General features: G+C 39.7%; 1 protein-coding gene across 1 annotated transcript in view; it reads left to right on the forward strand.

The window, feature by feature from the left end:
- The window catches only part of rab15 (RAB15, member RAS oncogene family), a 24404-nt gene extending 14214 nt beyond the window's left edge, over positions 1–10190 (forward strand). Inside the window, exons 3-8 of the mRNA XM_017455492.3 lie at positions 1762–1822; positions 1920–1980; positions 3429–3506; positions 7050–7139; positions 7237–7302; positions 8251–10190. Of these exons, the coding sequence (XP_017310981.1) occupies positions 1762–1822; positions 1920–1980; positions 3429–3506; positions 7050–7139; positions 7237–7302; positions 8251–8409 (515 nt within the window). The 3' untranslated portion in view covers positions 8410–10190. The remainder of the gene's footprint in view (positions 1–1761; positions 1823–1919; positions 1981–3428; positions 3507–7049; positions 7140–7236; positions 7303–8250) is intronic.
- The last annotated feature ends 6570 nt before the right edge of the window (positions 10191–16760 follow it).

Raw genomic sequence — 16760 nt, forward strand, 5'->3', positions numbered from 1 at the left:
ATTCTGTGACAATAAAAAAAAACAAACAAACAAAAAAAACCACACACATACACACACGCTGGCTTTCTGTTTGCAGAGTCGGTGTACTTTACCAGCAGTCGAAAAGAAAAAAAAAAATCAATGAGGAACCTTTCCAGTGAGGCGCTTATTCATGCCGGCAGGATGGGATCTGTCTGGATTGCACTATTTTGATTAAGCATTAACCTTTAGTGAGATAAGGTCCTGGACCGGAGAGTTAATCTCCTCCAGCGACTCTGAGAGATGGCTCGAGATGGAATCTGACCTAGATCTTACTTCAGTAAGCTTTATGACAGCGTGACATATGTTACAGCGACAATGAACACTGTCGGGGGCCCGAGTGTCGTAACCGCAGGATAGAGACGAGCTCTCTAGTAATGATTAATATCTCTTTTAATGTGAGTGTGAAAATTAATTTCATGTCACAAAATAATTTCCACCACAAGTAAAAAGTTTTCCTGTTCTGCTTCTTCTGAATGAAGATCCTGTCTCTACTACGCGCTATTTATATATATATATATATATATATATATATATATATATATCCTAGAATAGCTTGCATGCAGTTAATGAGAGCTCGTTGTGGAAAATGGTTCTTAGATTGATCTTTATGCTAACAGAGGAAGCAGATTATATCAGGGCTAATTAATACTTTCCTTTATACCACACGCTGCCGAATTCTCGAATCTGATTGATCAGAAGAGGTTCTAGTAAAAAAAAGGTGCAGATGCAAATCACAGCTGTGTACACCAATCAGCCATAACACTAAAACTGTACACCACCGAAAGAGCCTACAATGGGTACGTGAGCATCAGAACTGGACCATGGAGGAGTGGAAGAAGGTGGCCGGGTCTGACGAATCACGTTTTCTTTTACATCATGTGGAGGTCGGGTGTGTGTGTGTGTGTGTGTGTGTGTGTGTGTGTGTGTCTTACCTGGGGAAGAGGTGGCACCAGGATGCACTATGTGAAGAAGGCGAGCCGGTGGAGGCAGTGTGATGCTCTGGGAAATGTTCTGCTGGGAAACCTCGAGTCCTGGTGTTCATGTTGATGTTCCTTTGACACGTCCCACCTACAGTACCTAAACACTGCTGCAGAACAAGTACACCCCTTCACGGTACCCCTGAGACACTGCAAAAATAGTTCAGGGACGCTTCGAGGAACATGACAGAGAGTTCAAGGTGTTGACTTGGATTCCCAGATCTCCATCCGATCGAGCGTCTGTGGGACGTGACGAGTGCGACCCATGGAGGCCCCACCTTGCAACTTACACAACTTAAAGGATCTGCTGCTAACGTCTTAGTGCCAGAAACCACAGCACACCTTCAGAAGAGTCCGTGCCTCGATGGCTCAGAGCTGTAGAGGGACCTACACGATATTTAGGCAGGTGGTTTTAATGTTATGGCTGATCTGTATATATATTCACATTGCTAAAAAGCTCATTTCCTGAAGGGGAAAGGATGTACGATGTGAATGATGCTCGTTGGTTTGCGATGGCCTTCACTTTCACTTCATGCCAACTTTATCTAGATGAACTTTGACCTGAGAATTCATGAGCCTCAGTCTGGGGAGCTAAAAGAAACCTGTCTTTTTGTTCAGCTAACAAATGTTTACTAATTAAGTTATTATTATTATTATTATTAGTAGTAGTAGTAGTAGTAGTATTAAGTAGCATCACACCAGACTTTTGCCTCACTGTTGTATCTATCTTTATCAATCTGCCGTTTCTGTCTTTGCTCGTCAGGAGTGGATTTTAAAATGAAGACGTTAGAGATCGATGGAATCAAAGTGAGAATACAGATATGGTGAGTAAGCAAGAGGTCGTGCGGTGCGTGAACTCTACACTCTGATGTGCTGGTGTTGGTGTTAGTCCTGACTCTCCTGTACGCCTGTCTCTCATAGGGATACGGCAGGACAGGAGCGATATCAGACCATAACTAAACAGTACTACAGACGGGCACAGGTGAGTTCATCCATCACACCGCATCACAATTAGTGCAGTAACACAACTGTTACATCCCACAGTCTCACAGGACAGGTGTGGGAAATGATATATGCTGCATTTTGTAATAGTACAGTGCAACTCAGACGGACCAGACACTCCAGAAGAAGTGCTTCGGGGCCCGTAGTTGTGCATTTGTAAATGTTTGTATCTGTAAATCAGCCTAATTTCGACAAATCAGTGCACAGTGCGATATGGAGAAGATCCCATGCCGGTAATAATTAGTATTAACTCTGAATTAAGGGTTCAGTGCGGTTGGAATGAAGACATAACGAGCCGATTAAAAAACTTCCTTTATGTGGATGCCGACACCTGATATTTTCAGGCCCGTGCTCCTTTCTCTGATTATAGCCACGCCCACAAACGCAGCTTAGATTTGGACGTGAGCGCGTTTCAGCACGGCACCACTGCGGGGCAGTGATCAAAGTGGAATGCAGTGCAACAGGAAATGACATTTCCCCTGCTTATTCTTGCTTCTTTTGTTTCTTTCAACGGAAAGATAAAGCGGCCCGACAGCAAAGCAGTGAAGGTGTTTGCTTTTCGGTGTAACGCGTCGTCTTCGTGTCACCAGTGAAAAAAAAAAAGACAATACTCTCTGAGTGTGCACCGCTACAGTTTGATTGCTTTTCTATCTGGCACAAAATCTTCACCATAGCGTCACAGTATAGTCACCAATGCAAAACGGTGCTCGTAAAAGGCTAGCGATTTCTACGGTTACTAAAATACTACTCCGAAGTAGGTCGTTTATTCGATGTAAGAATGGTCTCGCTGTCTCCCTCACATGGTGAACTGTTGCAAGACACAGTGAGTAGTCCATACAAAGCCGGGGGTGCCGATACTTTAAACAAGCAGGCTGGATCGCAAATGGCCGTTATATTTGGGGTACTGTACACCAGTACCCACCACTACCATTACGTTGTACCCTGTGTCGTGAGCATATGTAGTGAACAGGAAGCGGATTTTACACGGATCATGGGGTAATTTAAATGCAAAAGATATTTCTTTTTAAACTAATAAAATGAATCCGAATCATGAGATCATGTGATAAAATTCTGACGTTGCCTCATAAAGCGGGCAGAGAAGGATTCGAAAAGAATAATTTAATAAACTTGCCGGAGTGTCCGGTAGGACCATTCTGTGATTCGACCGATTAGGGATCTGCGTTATTCTAGCCCCGCCCACATTTCCCTGTTTGGTTTTCTTAAAGGAAAAGGAAAGCAAATTGAGCAGGGGTACATAGTTACAGTACGACTCGATCGGCAGTGGAAATAATGCCAGAATGTGGGATCATGGATTCGGTACTGAGTTTGGTACCGTACCACGTTGTTCAGGTGCTGGTCGCTCGGCAGTAAAAAAAACAAAAAACTGTTTGATGTACAAAATGACTCACTTCTATTTTTCTTCACCAGGGAATCTTTCTGGTGTATGACATCACGAGCGAGCGCTCCTTTCAGCACATCATGAAATGGGCGAGTGATGTGGACGAGGTGGGATAAACATAAACATCATCATCATCATCATCATAATAATAATAATAAACATTCTTGACACCTAAAATGCACTAAACGGGTTTTCTCAGATCGTTCGAACCTGATACTGCGCTATGAACAAACATGTAGACCAAGAACAACAAATTATTGCATCAGCGCCGAGACGCTTTATATTTAATATTTAATAATGATGAAGTTCACGGGGTATATTTTTTTTATTTGCATCAATTCGCTCTTATAGAATAGAATTACTCTGACTTAAGTGCAATGTAACAGAGTAAACCTTTACCACTTTACACAGAATATAATAGATTTACAGGGTCAGATCACACAGGCTTACACAGAGCAAAATAGAATATAATCTAATAGAGTGGAATGGCACTGAGTGTAGAATGTAATAGAATATAATTTTACTGATAGGATAGAAATACAGCAGCTGTAATAGGAGAAAACCCAATACAGTATAATGTTACTGAGTCCAGTAGAGTAGAGTAGAATGAAATAATAGAATAAAACAGAACAGAATTCCAGTGAAATAAACGGAATAGAAATCCCATGAAAATGTAGAATATATTTTCACCGACTGTCTGACTGGCTGTTCAAGCTCTTAGAATAGAAACTGAACAGAATTCTGTAAAATGAAGCACAACAGAATTGCACAGAATGTCATTTTAGGACAGAGTAGAACAGAATTATATCATTTTTATGATGAAATGTGCGAGCTCAGAACTTTTGGCTTTTATTCGGGTTTGCTGTTTTTGTGACTTTTAGTAAATAATATGGTAGTAAATTGAGGGGGGGCTTAGACTTTTGCACTCAGCTGTAGATGAATGGATGAATAGATAGATGTATGGTTAGATGAATAGATGGATAAAGAGGTGGATGGATGAATAGATGAATGGATCAATAGATGAATAGATGAATGGATAAATAGGTGGATGGATGAATAGATGAATGGATGAATAGATGAATGGATGAATAGATGAATGGATGAATAGGTGGATGGATGAATAGATGAATGGATGAATAGACGAATGGATGAATAGGTGGATGGATGAATAGATGAATGGATGAATAGATGAATGGATGAATGGGTGGATGGATGAATAGATGAATGGATGAATAGATGAATGGATGAATGGATGAATAGGTGGATGGATGAATAGGTGGATGGATGGATAGAAGAATGGATGAATAGATGAATGGATGAATAGATGAATGGATGGATAGAAGAATGGATGAATAGATGAATGGATGAAAAATGAATGGATGAATAGAAGAATGGATGAATAGATGAATGGATGAATAGATGAATGGATGAATAGACAAATGGATGAATAGACAAATGGATGAATAGGTGGATGGATGAATAGATGAATGGATGAATGGATGAATAGATGAATGGATTAATAGATGAATAGACGAATGGATGAATAGATGAATAGATGAATGGATGAATAGATGAATAGACGAATGGATTAATAGATGAATGGATGAATAGATGAATGGATGAATAGGTGGATGGATGAATAGGTGGATGGATGAATAGATGAATGGATGAATAGAATAGAGGAATGGCTGAATAGACGAATGGATGAATAGACGAATGGATGAATAGATGAATGGATGAATAGACGAATGGATGAATAGATGAATGGATGAATAGAATAGACGAATGGATGAATAGATGAATGGATGAATAGAATAGAGGAATGGCTGAATAGACGAATGGATGAATAGACGAATGGATGAATAGATGAATGGATGAATAGACGAATGGATGAATAGATGAATGGATGAATAGACAAATGGATGAATAGATGAATGGATGAATAGAATAGACGAATGGATGAATAGACGAATGGATGAATAGTTGGATGGATGAATAGATCAATGGATGAATAGATCAATGGATGAATAGGTGGATGGATGAATGGATGAATAGATGAATGGATGAATAGATGAATGGATGAATAGGCGGATGGATTAATAGATGAATGGATGAATAGAATAGACGAATGGATGAATAGACGAATGGATGAATAGACGAATGGATGAATAGGTGGATGGATGAATAGATGAATGGATGAATAGACGAATGGATGAATAGGTGGATGGATGAATAGATGAATGGATGAATAGATGAATGGTTGAATAGGTGGATGGATGAATAGATGAATGGATGAATAGACGAATGGATGAATAGGTGGATGGATGAATAGATGAATGGATGAATAGGTGGATGGATGAATAGATGAATGGATGAATAGATGAATGGATGAATAGGTGGATGGATGAATGGATGAATGGATGAATGGATGAATAGATGAATGGATGAATAGGTGGATGGATGAATAGATGAATGGATGAATAGGTGGGTGGATGAATAGATGAATGGATGAATGGATGAATAGATGAATGGATGAATAGATGAATAGACGAATGGATGAATAGATGAATAGATGAATAGGTGGATGGATGAATGGATGAATAGATGAATAGATGAATGGATGAATAGGTGGATGGATGAATAGATGAATGGATGAATAGGTGGATGGATGGATGGATGAATAGATGAATAGATGAATGGATGAATAGGTGGATGGATGAATAGATGAATGGATGAATAGGTGGGTGGATGAATAGATGAATGGATGAATGGATGAATAGATGAATGGATGAATAGATGAATAGACAAATGGATTAATAGATGAATGGATGAATAGATGAATGGATGAATAGGTGGATGGATGGATAGATGAATGGATGAATAGAATAGACGAATGGATGAATAGACGAATGGATGAATAGACGAATGGATGAATAGATGAATGGATGAATAGACGAATGGATGAATAGATGAATGGATGAATAGACGAATGGATGAATAGATGAATGGATGAATAGGTGGATGGATGAATAGATGATTGGATGAATGGATGAATAGATGAATGGATGAATAGATGAATAGACGAATGGATGAATAGATGAATGGATGAATAGATGAATAGACAAATGGATTAATAGATGAATGGATGAATAGACGAATGGATGAATAGGTGGATGGATGAATAGATGAGTGGATGAATAGAATAGACGAATGGATGAATAGAATAGACGAATGGATGAATAGACGAATGGATGAATAGACGAATGGATGAATAGACGAATGGATGAATAGATGCATGGATGAATAGACCAATGGACAAACAATAAACAAAATATCATGAAACAGCGATGTGCGGGGTCCAAGCACCCTTCACCAATCACGCCCGCAGTGGCCAGTTCTTGCCAGTTTTACACAGAACACTAATGAGACCATAGATAAACATGTTCTTTGAGTTTAACTTCGCCCCGTGGTTGGCCACGCCCCAAACTTACGTCAGTCAGGAGTGCAATCTTCAGCCACGACACTCTCGGGACAAGACTGATGAAGGAGCGATAAAACAACAGTCTGTCACATCGGCTGTCTCTGTGTCTCGGGAAACCGCTTTCTGAATCTTTACACTAACACTCTCTCATGTTTCTCCGTCTGTTAAGTACGCTCCTGACAAAGTGCAAAAGGTGCTGATTGGAAACAAATCTGACGAGGAACACAAGAGACAAGTGGCCACAGAACAGGGAAACAAGGTGTGTGTGTGTGTGTGTGTGTGTGTGTGTGTGTGTGTGTGTGTGTGTTCACCATTAAAACTGTACAAACAGTGATGTGTTTGTTCCCCGACTGTAGCTTGCTAAAGCTTATGGAATGGACTTTTATGAGACAAGTGCCTTTACCAATCACAACATCACAGAGGTATGTATATGCATCAAGCTGTTCATTTTCTGAGAAAACAGAGAGTAAATTGAAAACAGAAGCGAAAGGGTACGAACAGGGTTGAAGTGAATTTGTCAGTGAATAGTTCAGTATAAAATGGTAAGAATAGCGTGGAATAAAATGAAATACTTGAGAATTATATAGACGTGAATAGAAGAAAAGGTGTCGATAGGATAAAATATAGATGAAGCTCGTAGGTGAGAATAGAATCGACTTATTGTCAGAGAATGGTATAGTTATATAAATATATACAGTGCAAATGTTTGCACACCATTAAGACAGAATGAGGACAAAACTCTGTTCCATACATGCCGCGTGTACTAGAGTGCGACCGATTTTACAGACACTGATAACTAAGTTGGGCTGTACCTGCCGATAACCCATCAATCCACCGAACGTCCGATTTTTAAAAACTGATACTGAATGAAAACATAACACTGAGAGTAAAATATTGCTGAACTTTATTACAAAAATACAAAAAAACAATACTGACTGTACCGTGAAAGTGTACGGTACTTTTTAGAATGAAGTAAATATATAAATATTAATATATATATATATATATTAGTAAATAAAACATATGCATCCAAAGTGAACCAAAAAGGAACACTCCGAATAATAAATAAAAACAGAGACGTCCAAAAATGAATCAAAAAACACTTCAAATATCACGACAAAATTGGTCAGCTGTAGTTTTTATTTCGCCTCCAGAGGCCGCTCTCGTACTGTAGAATGACGGCTGACTCTTCTCAGCCGCTCCTGCAACCGGGAAAAAATACCGGTGTGGATTTTTGCCGATAACCGATAACTCCAGCAATCGGTTATCGGTGCCGATTAATCGGCAAAACCGATCAATCGGTCGACCTCTAGCGTGTACCAGGCTCGCACAGCCATAACTCTGCTGCATGTCTCTCGCTTTTGTTTCAGTCCTTTACACGTTTAGCCGAGCTGGTGTTGCAGGCTAATAAAAAGGACCTTGATCTCCTGCGGGTGTCCATCACCGACCAGCTGGATCTAGCGGCGCTGGAGGAAGAGGCGGGAGTATGTGACGGCAGCAGTAACGCGCAAAAGAGCTGCTGGTGCTGAGGACAGGAAGTGACATCAACACATTTTCTTTTCTTATCCAGTGTCACTTTGGTGGGATTTTTTTTTTCCTTCTCGGTTTGGTGCCTTCCTTCCAGTCCCATCACGAACGAACGAACGAACGAACGAGTGAACAAGCGAACGAACGAATGAAGTCAGAAGACTACTGTGCTATGTTAAAGTCCTCTTTACATTCAGGAAGCCTAGCCTAAACGACTAGCCTGCAACCTTGTGACAAGTTAGTAGCAAGGTAAATTATCCAGCTGTTGTTAGCGTCATACATTTTAGTGGTGAATAAATTCGCACAGCAGCTGCAGCTGTTTTATTTAAATTACAGAGGTGCAGAAATGATACAGCCTGTCGCAGGAGTCGTAGGGGCGTTTGGAAGACTAATTTACTACTCGGACACCTTTCTGACTCGTCTGATTAAGTGTGTTGGTGTTTACTAATAAACTTTTTCAGAAGGCATGATATTTAAGAACATTCCCAACATTGTGTGTTTCATGCTCTTTAACCGTAACTGGATCGTTAACAGCCCTGTCATCGAGGGAAAAAAAAGGTCCAAGCGTTCTTTGGCTTGTTTTTTTTGGGGAACTCTTAAAGGTTCAGTGTGAACCCCTGTAACAAAGTGTTTCGTTTTTACAAACGAGAAGAAAGTTCCAAGAAAAAATGACTCGTAACTATCCGAAGAGCTTGGAACACTTTTTGTGGGCGTGGCTTTTTGAAGGAAACGCTGAGAGAAAGTGCTGTTTTTGAAAACCGCTAGCTTCGGCTGAATCCAACCAAAATTGCTGATTGCACCTTTAATGTGAGACACGAGGTATTCTGAGTTCAGCTCATGTACCTGCATTTACAGTGTTTTCCCCACTAGATGGCACTGTGTGATTAGTTTACTTTTGGCAAGCGTCTCTCTCTCTCTCTCTCTCTCTCTCTCTCTCTCTCTCTCTCTCTCTCTCTCTCTCTCTTTGTGTGTGTGTGTGTGTGTGTGTGTGTGTGTGTGTGTTTGTGTGCAGTATGTAAATGAAACTTTTTCACATCTTTCCTGCTGGAATTCGTCTTCACAGGGTAAAGCTACTTGCGCTACAACAACAACAACAACAAAAACAATGTCTGAGTCAAACACTGTTTACAAAACGTTTCATAGAAAAACAAAACTGCAGCGGAATCGAAGAAACAGCTTGAAATATCAGCACTTAAGTAGAATTTAAGGGCAAATAATGTGAAACCACAGCGAGTAGAAATGTTTTGCTAGGTAAACAAAGCTAATCTGACAGACCTTTTGTGTCTCTTTGTTCCTCCTCATCAAGCGTCAGCATCGCTACGAGCGTTAACTCGTCTCTCAGTTAACGACCGCTAGCTAACGTTACTAACCTTTTCACCTATCCACATTGTTATCATTGCTTCGTGTAAACGAACCGAAATATTCAATAAAAACATATGCAATATCGGATAACTTTATCGATATAATAACATCTAGCTAATTATCAGGAACGCTAACATCAGTTAACGTTACTGCATTCCTTTAAGATGAATTTATCCTTTATTTCAAGAGTGGTGTTTTTTTTTTATTATTATTTTTTTTTTACACCTTTCATGTGGCTAAACCTTCATTAATCCATTAAGGAACCGGACATACTATGGAGGTGACCAATCCTGTGATGCGACCTGTAGTCTTAAAGGAGCGGTTTGTAATTTTTAGCGCCCTCTGTTGCCCGTGTAAAGAATTACAAATGCAAAAAAAATTATAAAAAATACACCCCCCCACCCCCCCACCCCCCCCCCACCCCCCCCCACACACACACACACATTGACAAGCCTTCAATCTCTTGTTTAAACTATATATAGTCGCATAAATGCCCTTTTACGGAAAGAAAGGTTTCAGCTGGTTGGGGGCGGAGCTAATTTTAGGGCTGGAGATTTTTTTTTTAACAAAAAACGTGAAAAACAAACAAACAAATTAGGAAATCTATTACATGGCAATATTGCTAATCACAGTGTTTGTGAGGTATGATGAAATTATAGGATCGTTTCAGGCCCAGAAACACCTGCAAACATTGCGAACTGCACCTTTAATAAGGAGTCTATCAGTTTCTACAGATTTGTTTTTTATTATGCTCATGCCCAATAAAGTGAGATCATGTCTGAGGCATAGATACTCCGGTACTTTAAAAACTATCGTTGGTGAAATCCTCCTAAATTAAACGAAAGCGAACGTTAAAAGATTGTTGTTATGAATCGAGTCGTCCTCACGTGTTCTAATGAAGTGTTTAATATTGATGAAATGACTTTAATATTCATTATGTTCATTCATTTTTCGCAGTAGGAAATCATTCGGAGGAAATTTCTTTTATTTTAAAGATCATTTGAAAGTTTTACGTCAAACATTTCACATTTTTTAAATGAATTTTACTCTAATTTGAAGTGAATCTACTGAACCTGACGGACTGTAAATGATCTTATTGAAGTATGTGTGAAGGTGGTATTATGGTATGTTGTATTGGATGAAATGTTGTACACTATAACACTATGATCTATGTCTGTTCTGTATGAAAAATGTCAAATAATGAAAATAATGTTGAAATATATCAACAAGACTCTTGTTTAGACTTCTTTTAATGCACATGTGATTATATACAATCTGTATTAGGCTTATGGTGATTCTGATGAAGGGGTCGAAATGTTTATGAATAAATAGACTCTTATTATGCAGTACCGCATTTATCCACAAGGAGGCAGACATGAGACTTTTTTTCTTTTTAAAATACGTTTAAGATCCCAAAGAATACATAGTGTGAATTACATCACATGCATCTCGCATGAAGCCAACGTTTCCATAGTAACGTCATTACGAAAAAAGAAACTGCACCAACAAAGTCACGGTACTGTAATCCTCCCACCTCTGAATATCCAGCCTTCAGATTCTTCATTGATAGTAGAACTTTTCTGCTACCCAAGTCAAAGTCATACTCATTAAGACTAATTAGCATATGACTCATTAACATATGCAAATGATCTTGACAATTCGATGAATGTTAAAATATGTTACATGAAGAAGGCAGATTTCCTGAAAAGAAAATTGTTTTATTAGAATTAAAAAATAATTGTTTTATTAGAATAAAAAAGTATAAAAACATGATGATGTGCTACTATAGAAAAATAACCATTGACGTGGTGATGTGACGCTAAACATACATACTGTTACCACCCGGTGTTGATTCTTTTCTAATAATAATACATCCTGAAATATCTTATTACTCTTATAGCTCAGTGATTACAATTTATAATTGATTGAGATAAGTAGTTAGTGGTTGGGAGCCATGATGATCAGAGATTAATGGTTGGGAATAACAGTAATCAGTGATTAGTTGTTGGGAACAGTAGTAATCAGTGATTAGTTGTTGGGAACAGTAGTAATCAGTGATTAGTTGTTAGGAACAGTAGTAATCAGTGATTAGTTGTAGGGAACAGTAGTAATCAGTGATTAGTTGTAGGGAACAGTAGTAATCAGTGATTAGTTGTTAGGAACAGTAGTAATCAGTGATTAGTTGTAGGGAACAGTAGTAATCAGTGATTAGTTGTAGGGAACAGTAGTAATCAGTGATTAGTTGTTAGGAACAGTAGTAATCAGTGATTAGTTGTTGGGAACAGTAGTAATCAGTGATTAGTTGTAGGGAACAGTAGTAATCAGTGATTAGTTGTAGGGAACAGTAGTAATCAGTGATTAGTTGTAGGGAACAGTAGTAATCAGTGATTAGTTGTTAGGAACAGTAGTAATCAGTGATTAGTTGTAGGGAACAGTAGTAATCAGTGATTAGTTGTAGGGAACAGTAGTAATCAGTGATTAGTTGTTGGGAACAGTAGTAATCAGTGATTAGTTGTAGGGAACAGTAGTAATCAGTGATTAGTTGTAGGGAACAGTAGTAATCAGTGATTAGTTGTAGGGAACAGTAGTAATCAGTGATTAGTTGTTGGGAACAGTAGTAATCAGTGATTAGTTGTTAGGAACAGTAGTAATCAGTGATTAGTTGTAGGGAACAGTAGTAATCAGTGATTAGTTGTTGGGAACAGTAGTAATCAGTGATTAGTTGTTGGGAATAACAGTAATCAGTGATTAGTTGTAGGGAACAGTAGTAATCAGTGATTAGTTGTAGGGAACAGTAGTAATCAGTGATTAGTTGTTGCGACCTTTAGTAATCAGTGATTAGTTGTAGGGAACAGTAGTAATCAGTGATTAGTTGTTGGGAACAGTAGTAATCAGTGATTAGTTGTTGGGAACAGTAGTAATCAGTGATTAGTTGTAGGGAACAGTAGTAATCAGTGATTAGTTGTTAGGAACAGTAGTAATCAGTGATTAGTTGTTGGGAACAGTAGTAATCAGTGATTAGTTGTAGGGAACAGTAGTAATCAGTGATTAGTTGTTGGGAACAGTAGTAATCAGTGATTAGTTGTAGGGAACAGTAGTAATCAGTGATTAGTTGTTGGGAACAGTAGTAATCAGTGATTAGTTGTTGGGAACAGTAGTAATCAGTGATTAGTTGTAGGGAACAGTAGTAATCAGTGATTAGTTGTTGGGAACAGTAGTAATCAGTGATTAGTTGTTGGGAACAGTAGTAATCAGTGATTAGTTGTAGGGAACAGTAGTAATCAGTGATTAGTTGTAGGGAACAGTAGTAATCAGTGATTAGTTGTAGGGAACAGTAGTAATCAGTGATTAGTTGTTAGGAACAGTAGTAATCAGTGATTAGTTGTAGGGAACAGTAGTAATCAGTGATTAGTTGTAGGGAACAGTAGTAATCAGTGATTAGTTGTTGGGAACAGTAGTAATCAGTGATTAGTTGTAGGGAACAGTAGTAATCAGTGATTAGTTGTTGGGAACAGTAGTAATCAGTGATTAGTTGTAGGGAACAGTAGTAATCAGTGATTAGTTGTTGGGAACAGTAGTAATCAGTGATTAGTTGTAGGGAACAGTAGTAATCAGTGATTAGTTGTAGGGAACAGTAGTAATCAGTGATTAGTTGTAGGGAACAGTAGTAATCAGTGATTAGTTGTAGGGAACAGTAGTAATCAGTGATTAGTTGTAGGGAACAGTAGTAATCAGTGATTAGTTGTTAGGAACAGTAGTAATCAGTGATTAGTTGTTGGGAACAGTAGTAATCAGTGATTAGTTGTTGGGAACAGTAGTAATCAGTGATTAGTCATTGACTGTCAAATCTAGCAGCAAAGTCACTAAGCTAGCAACACTGATAAACCATTGGCATTTTTTAAAAAATGTTTCTCCTTTTAATTTTTTTTAAAGAGGAGTTTTTAGTTGTTGAGTTTAAACACAATACCTGAGAGGTTTGAAAGGCAAATTATTAAGCTCTGGATGAGTGGATTATGTCATTAGACCTTTAGAATAAGATGTAAATAAGTGACAGGAAGGGTGCACAAACTTTTATACAAGCCCATTTAGTGTTAAAATCCATTCAAGTGCAATAACCCGCTGTTGTACAGTCAACTGACAGTGGTGGCTTAGCGGTTAAGGCTCTGGGTTACTGCTCAGAAGGTCAGGGGTTCGCGCCCCAGCACTGCAGGCTGCCACTGTTGGGCCCTTGAGCAAGGCCCTTAACCCTCTCTGACCCTGTGCTCTGACCCCAGCTTCCTGACGTGCTGGGATATGTGAAGAAACTAATCTCACTCTGCTGTAATGTATACGTGACCAGTGAAGGCTTCTTATTGTTATGATGTTCTGATGTTCTCAGCTGCTGTGCCACGCTGCGAGCGCTGAGAGCCCACTGCACTGTAAGAGATGTAAATTTATAACTCTGTAATTAGAGCGGCTGTGTGGAGGGACGGCGCTCCACTCTCACACTTGGCTCGCGTCTTTCTTCCAGGCGCTCGGCGAGGAGTCGGTACAGGCCAGACTGAAACGACGAAAATAGCACTGGCTGGAAACGGCTGTGACTCTGACCCAGCTGTTCGATCTCACACACCGCCGGATTAGACACAGCAGCAGTAACTAGTGACAGAGTGGTTAATTAAGCTCAAGATTTTCAAATGAAACAAAGCAGACTGTGTGTGTGTGTGTGTGTGTGTGTGTGTGTGTGTGTGTGTGTGTGTGTGTGTGGTTCACTGAGCTGCATTATAACACCACTGTTACATAAGGAACAAAACACTCCGCGTCATGCTGTTATAGGAAAATAATCAACAACATGTTGTTGTGATGAAGCGGAGTTACTGTTGATTATTTGCCTCGAACTTCTCGTCCTGCAGTGTTTTATTCTTCTATCACAGCAATCTGCCTACGATTACAAGCGTACATTTATTGTCATACTTTATAAAAAAAATATATATATATATATATATATATTTTTATCTGATTATAGTTACATTTAATGTTATGGAACATCCATGAAACAAACATGAAATCCGTGTTCTCACTTACCGTACGGTACAGATTATATCGGCTGACGGGGTGCACAAACTATCGCGCATGCCTTTACTTTACCACTGCGTTCCTTCCGAAGTGTGATGCGGCGTTAACTTTAGCAGGGATGTCATTTCTATGCTGCGTTTTCACCGTCGGTTAGGAAATGTGATTTGAGCGGGGGTGCACAAACTTTTGCATCCGACTACGTGCATATGGTAGAACAGAAGATATATAGTGTTCGTATCGAAGACGCAGGATGGGAAGAGAGCGGGGTGTAAAGCCCGAGATGTATAAAACATCAGAGACGCTGCAGAGATCCAGATCTAATTCAGCTTTTATATTAGACTCCAAAGCAGGGAGAACACTGCGACTAATCACCAGCTCAGTTTTACAGTCGCAGCATCCTGGGGTTTGGATGTTGCGTCAAGCTGGGCTTAATTTAGATTGAAAGGAGAGAGAGCGTGATGCTTCTGAAGGCAGACGTTGGCTCGTATCTTTCTCTTTAACTTCAAAATCTTCTCACACCGTAGCCAAATATGGCAACCACCGCCTTGGCTTGGTTCTCGCTGTCGTCTGTTTATTTGCTTTACTGCAGAGCTCTTGGACAGAGAGAGAGAACATATAAAAAGAGCCGTTCCCTTAGGGAGAACGAGAGAGAGAGAGAGAGAGAGAGATGGGAAAGAGAACTGAAAGATGTGCCTGGCCATTATTTTTGTGTTCTTGTGCGCACGTGGCGGGGGCGTTCGATGTGGGTGGAGCTTTAGGGCACTACTGCCAATCGTTGTGATGTCACATCCACCCACGCCGCCGCTCTGCGCTTTCACACCGGAGTGAGTCATGTTAGCGCTGGAGGAGGACACTGAGGAATGCTAAGCACCCCAAAAAAAGACTGAACTTTGCTGCATGCTTGTGATCTGCATCTCTCTCCCTCTCTCTCTCTCTCTCTCTCTCTCTCTGGAAATGTTATTCTTTTCAGATTTGTCTCAATACTGTCGCTGTCGCTGTCTGCTACGATGCCACCTGCACTGCAAGTCTACTGATGCGGCAGATGGTGTGCAGGGGGGCGTGGCCACTTTAGCTCGAAATAACCGCGAATCAAGTTTGACCTCATGCCGGCTTAACGAATCACGCGATGTTCATTAACCATAACGTAAGCAAATCACTTCAGAACGAGGAACTCGAGAGAAACTACGAAGTGAGGCGTTGCCACCTCACAGCTCCGGGGTCTCTCAGCTCGGGTTAATGTCTGCGTGTTCTCCTCATGTCTACGTGGGTTTCCTCAGGGTTGTCCGGTTTCCTTCTACCTTCCCAAAACATATCAGTGAGCGGACTGGAAATTCGAGGTGTGAATAAGCGTGTGAATGCATGATTGTGTGTGTGCACGGTGCCTTGCATCCAGGACGTACTGTATCAAATCCACCACCCTGACCAGGATAAAGCACTACTGAAGATCAGTGAATGAATGAATGAATGAATAAATGAATGAAGCTAGTACAGTGACGTCATAACGTGGTCCTTTTTGCCCGAAACATCTGAAGGCAGTGAGTTCTGCCTAGTACTGGCTGAGAAGGTGCCAAAACTTTTGCCCATGCCATGGTTTTATTCTTTTCAACGGGTTCAATTCAGCGAGTAAATAGTAATTGTGCATTAGCAGTAATAAGTCATGTACACTTGTGCCGAAAAGTTTGCACACCCCTTGCAGAATCTGCTCAATCTTAACACTGTTAACAAAATAAGACGTATCATTAAAATCCCATGTTGTTGTTTATTTAGTTCCGTCCTGAATAAGAATCATATAAAATAATAAATAATAATAAAAAAAACAACTTTTAAACAGGATGATCGGTGTAAATGGTTAGTATTTTGTCTTCTGGGAGACATGTAACTATCTTATTTAGCGTCTGAAGGGCGGTACTAAATAAATAAAAAAGATATTTAAACAAAA

This window comes from Ictalurus punctatus, chromosome 25, assembly GCF_001660625.3.
Source record: "Ictalurus punctatus breed USDA103 chromosome 25, Coco_2.0, whole genome shotgun sequence".
Lineage (NCBI taxonomy): Eukaryota > Metazoa > Chordata > Actinopteri > Siluriformes > Ictaluridae > Ictalurus > Ictalurus punctatus.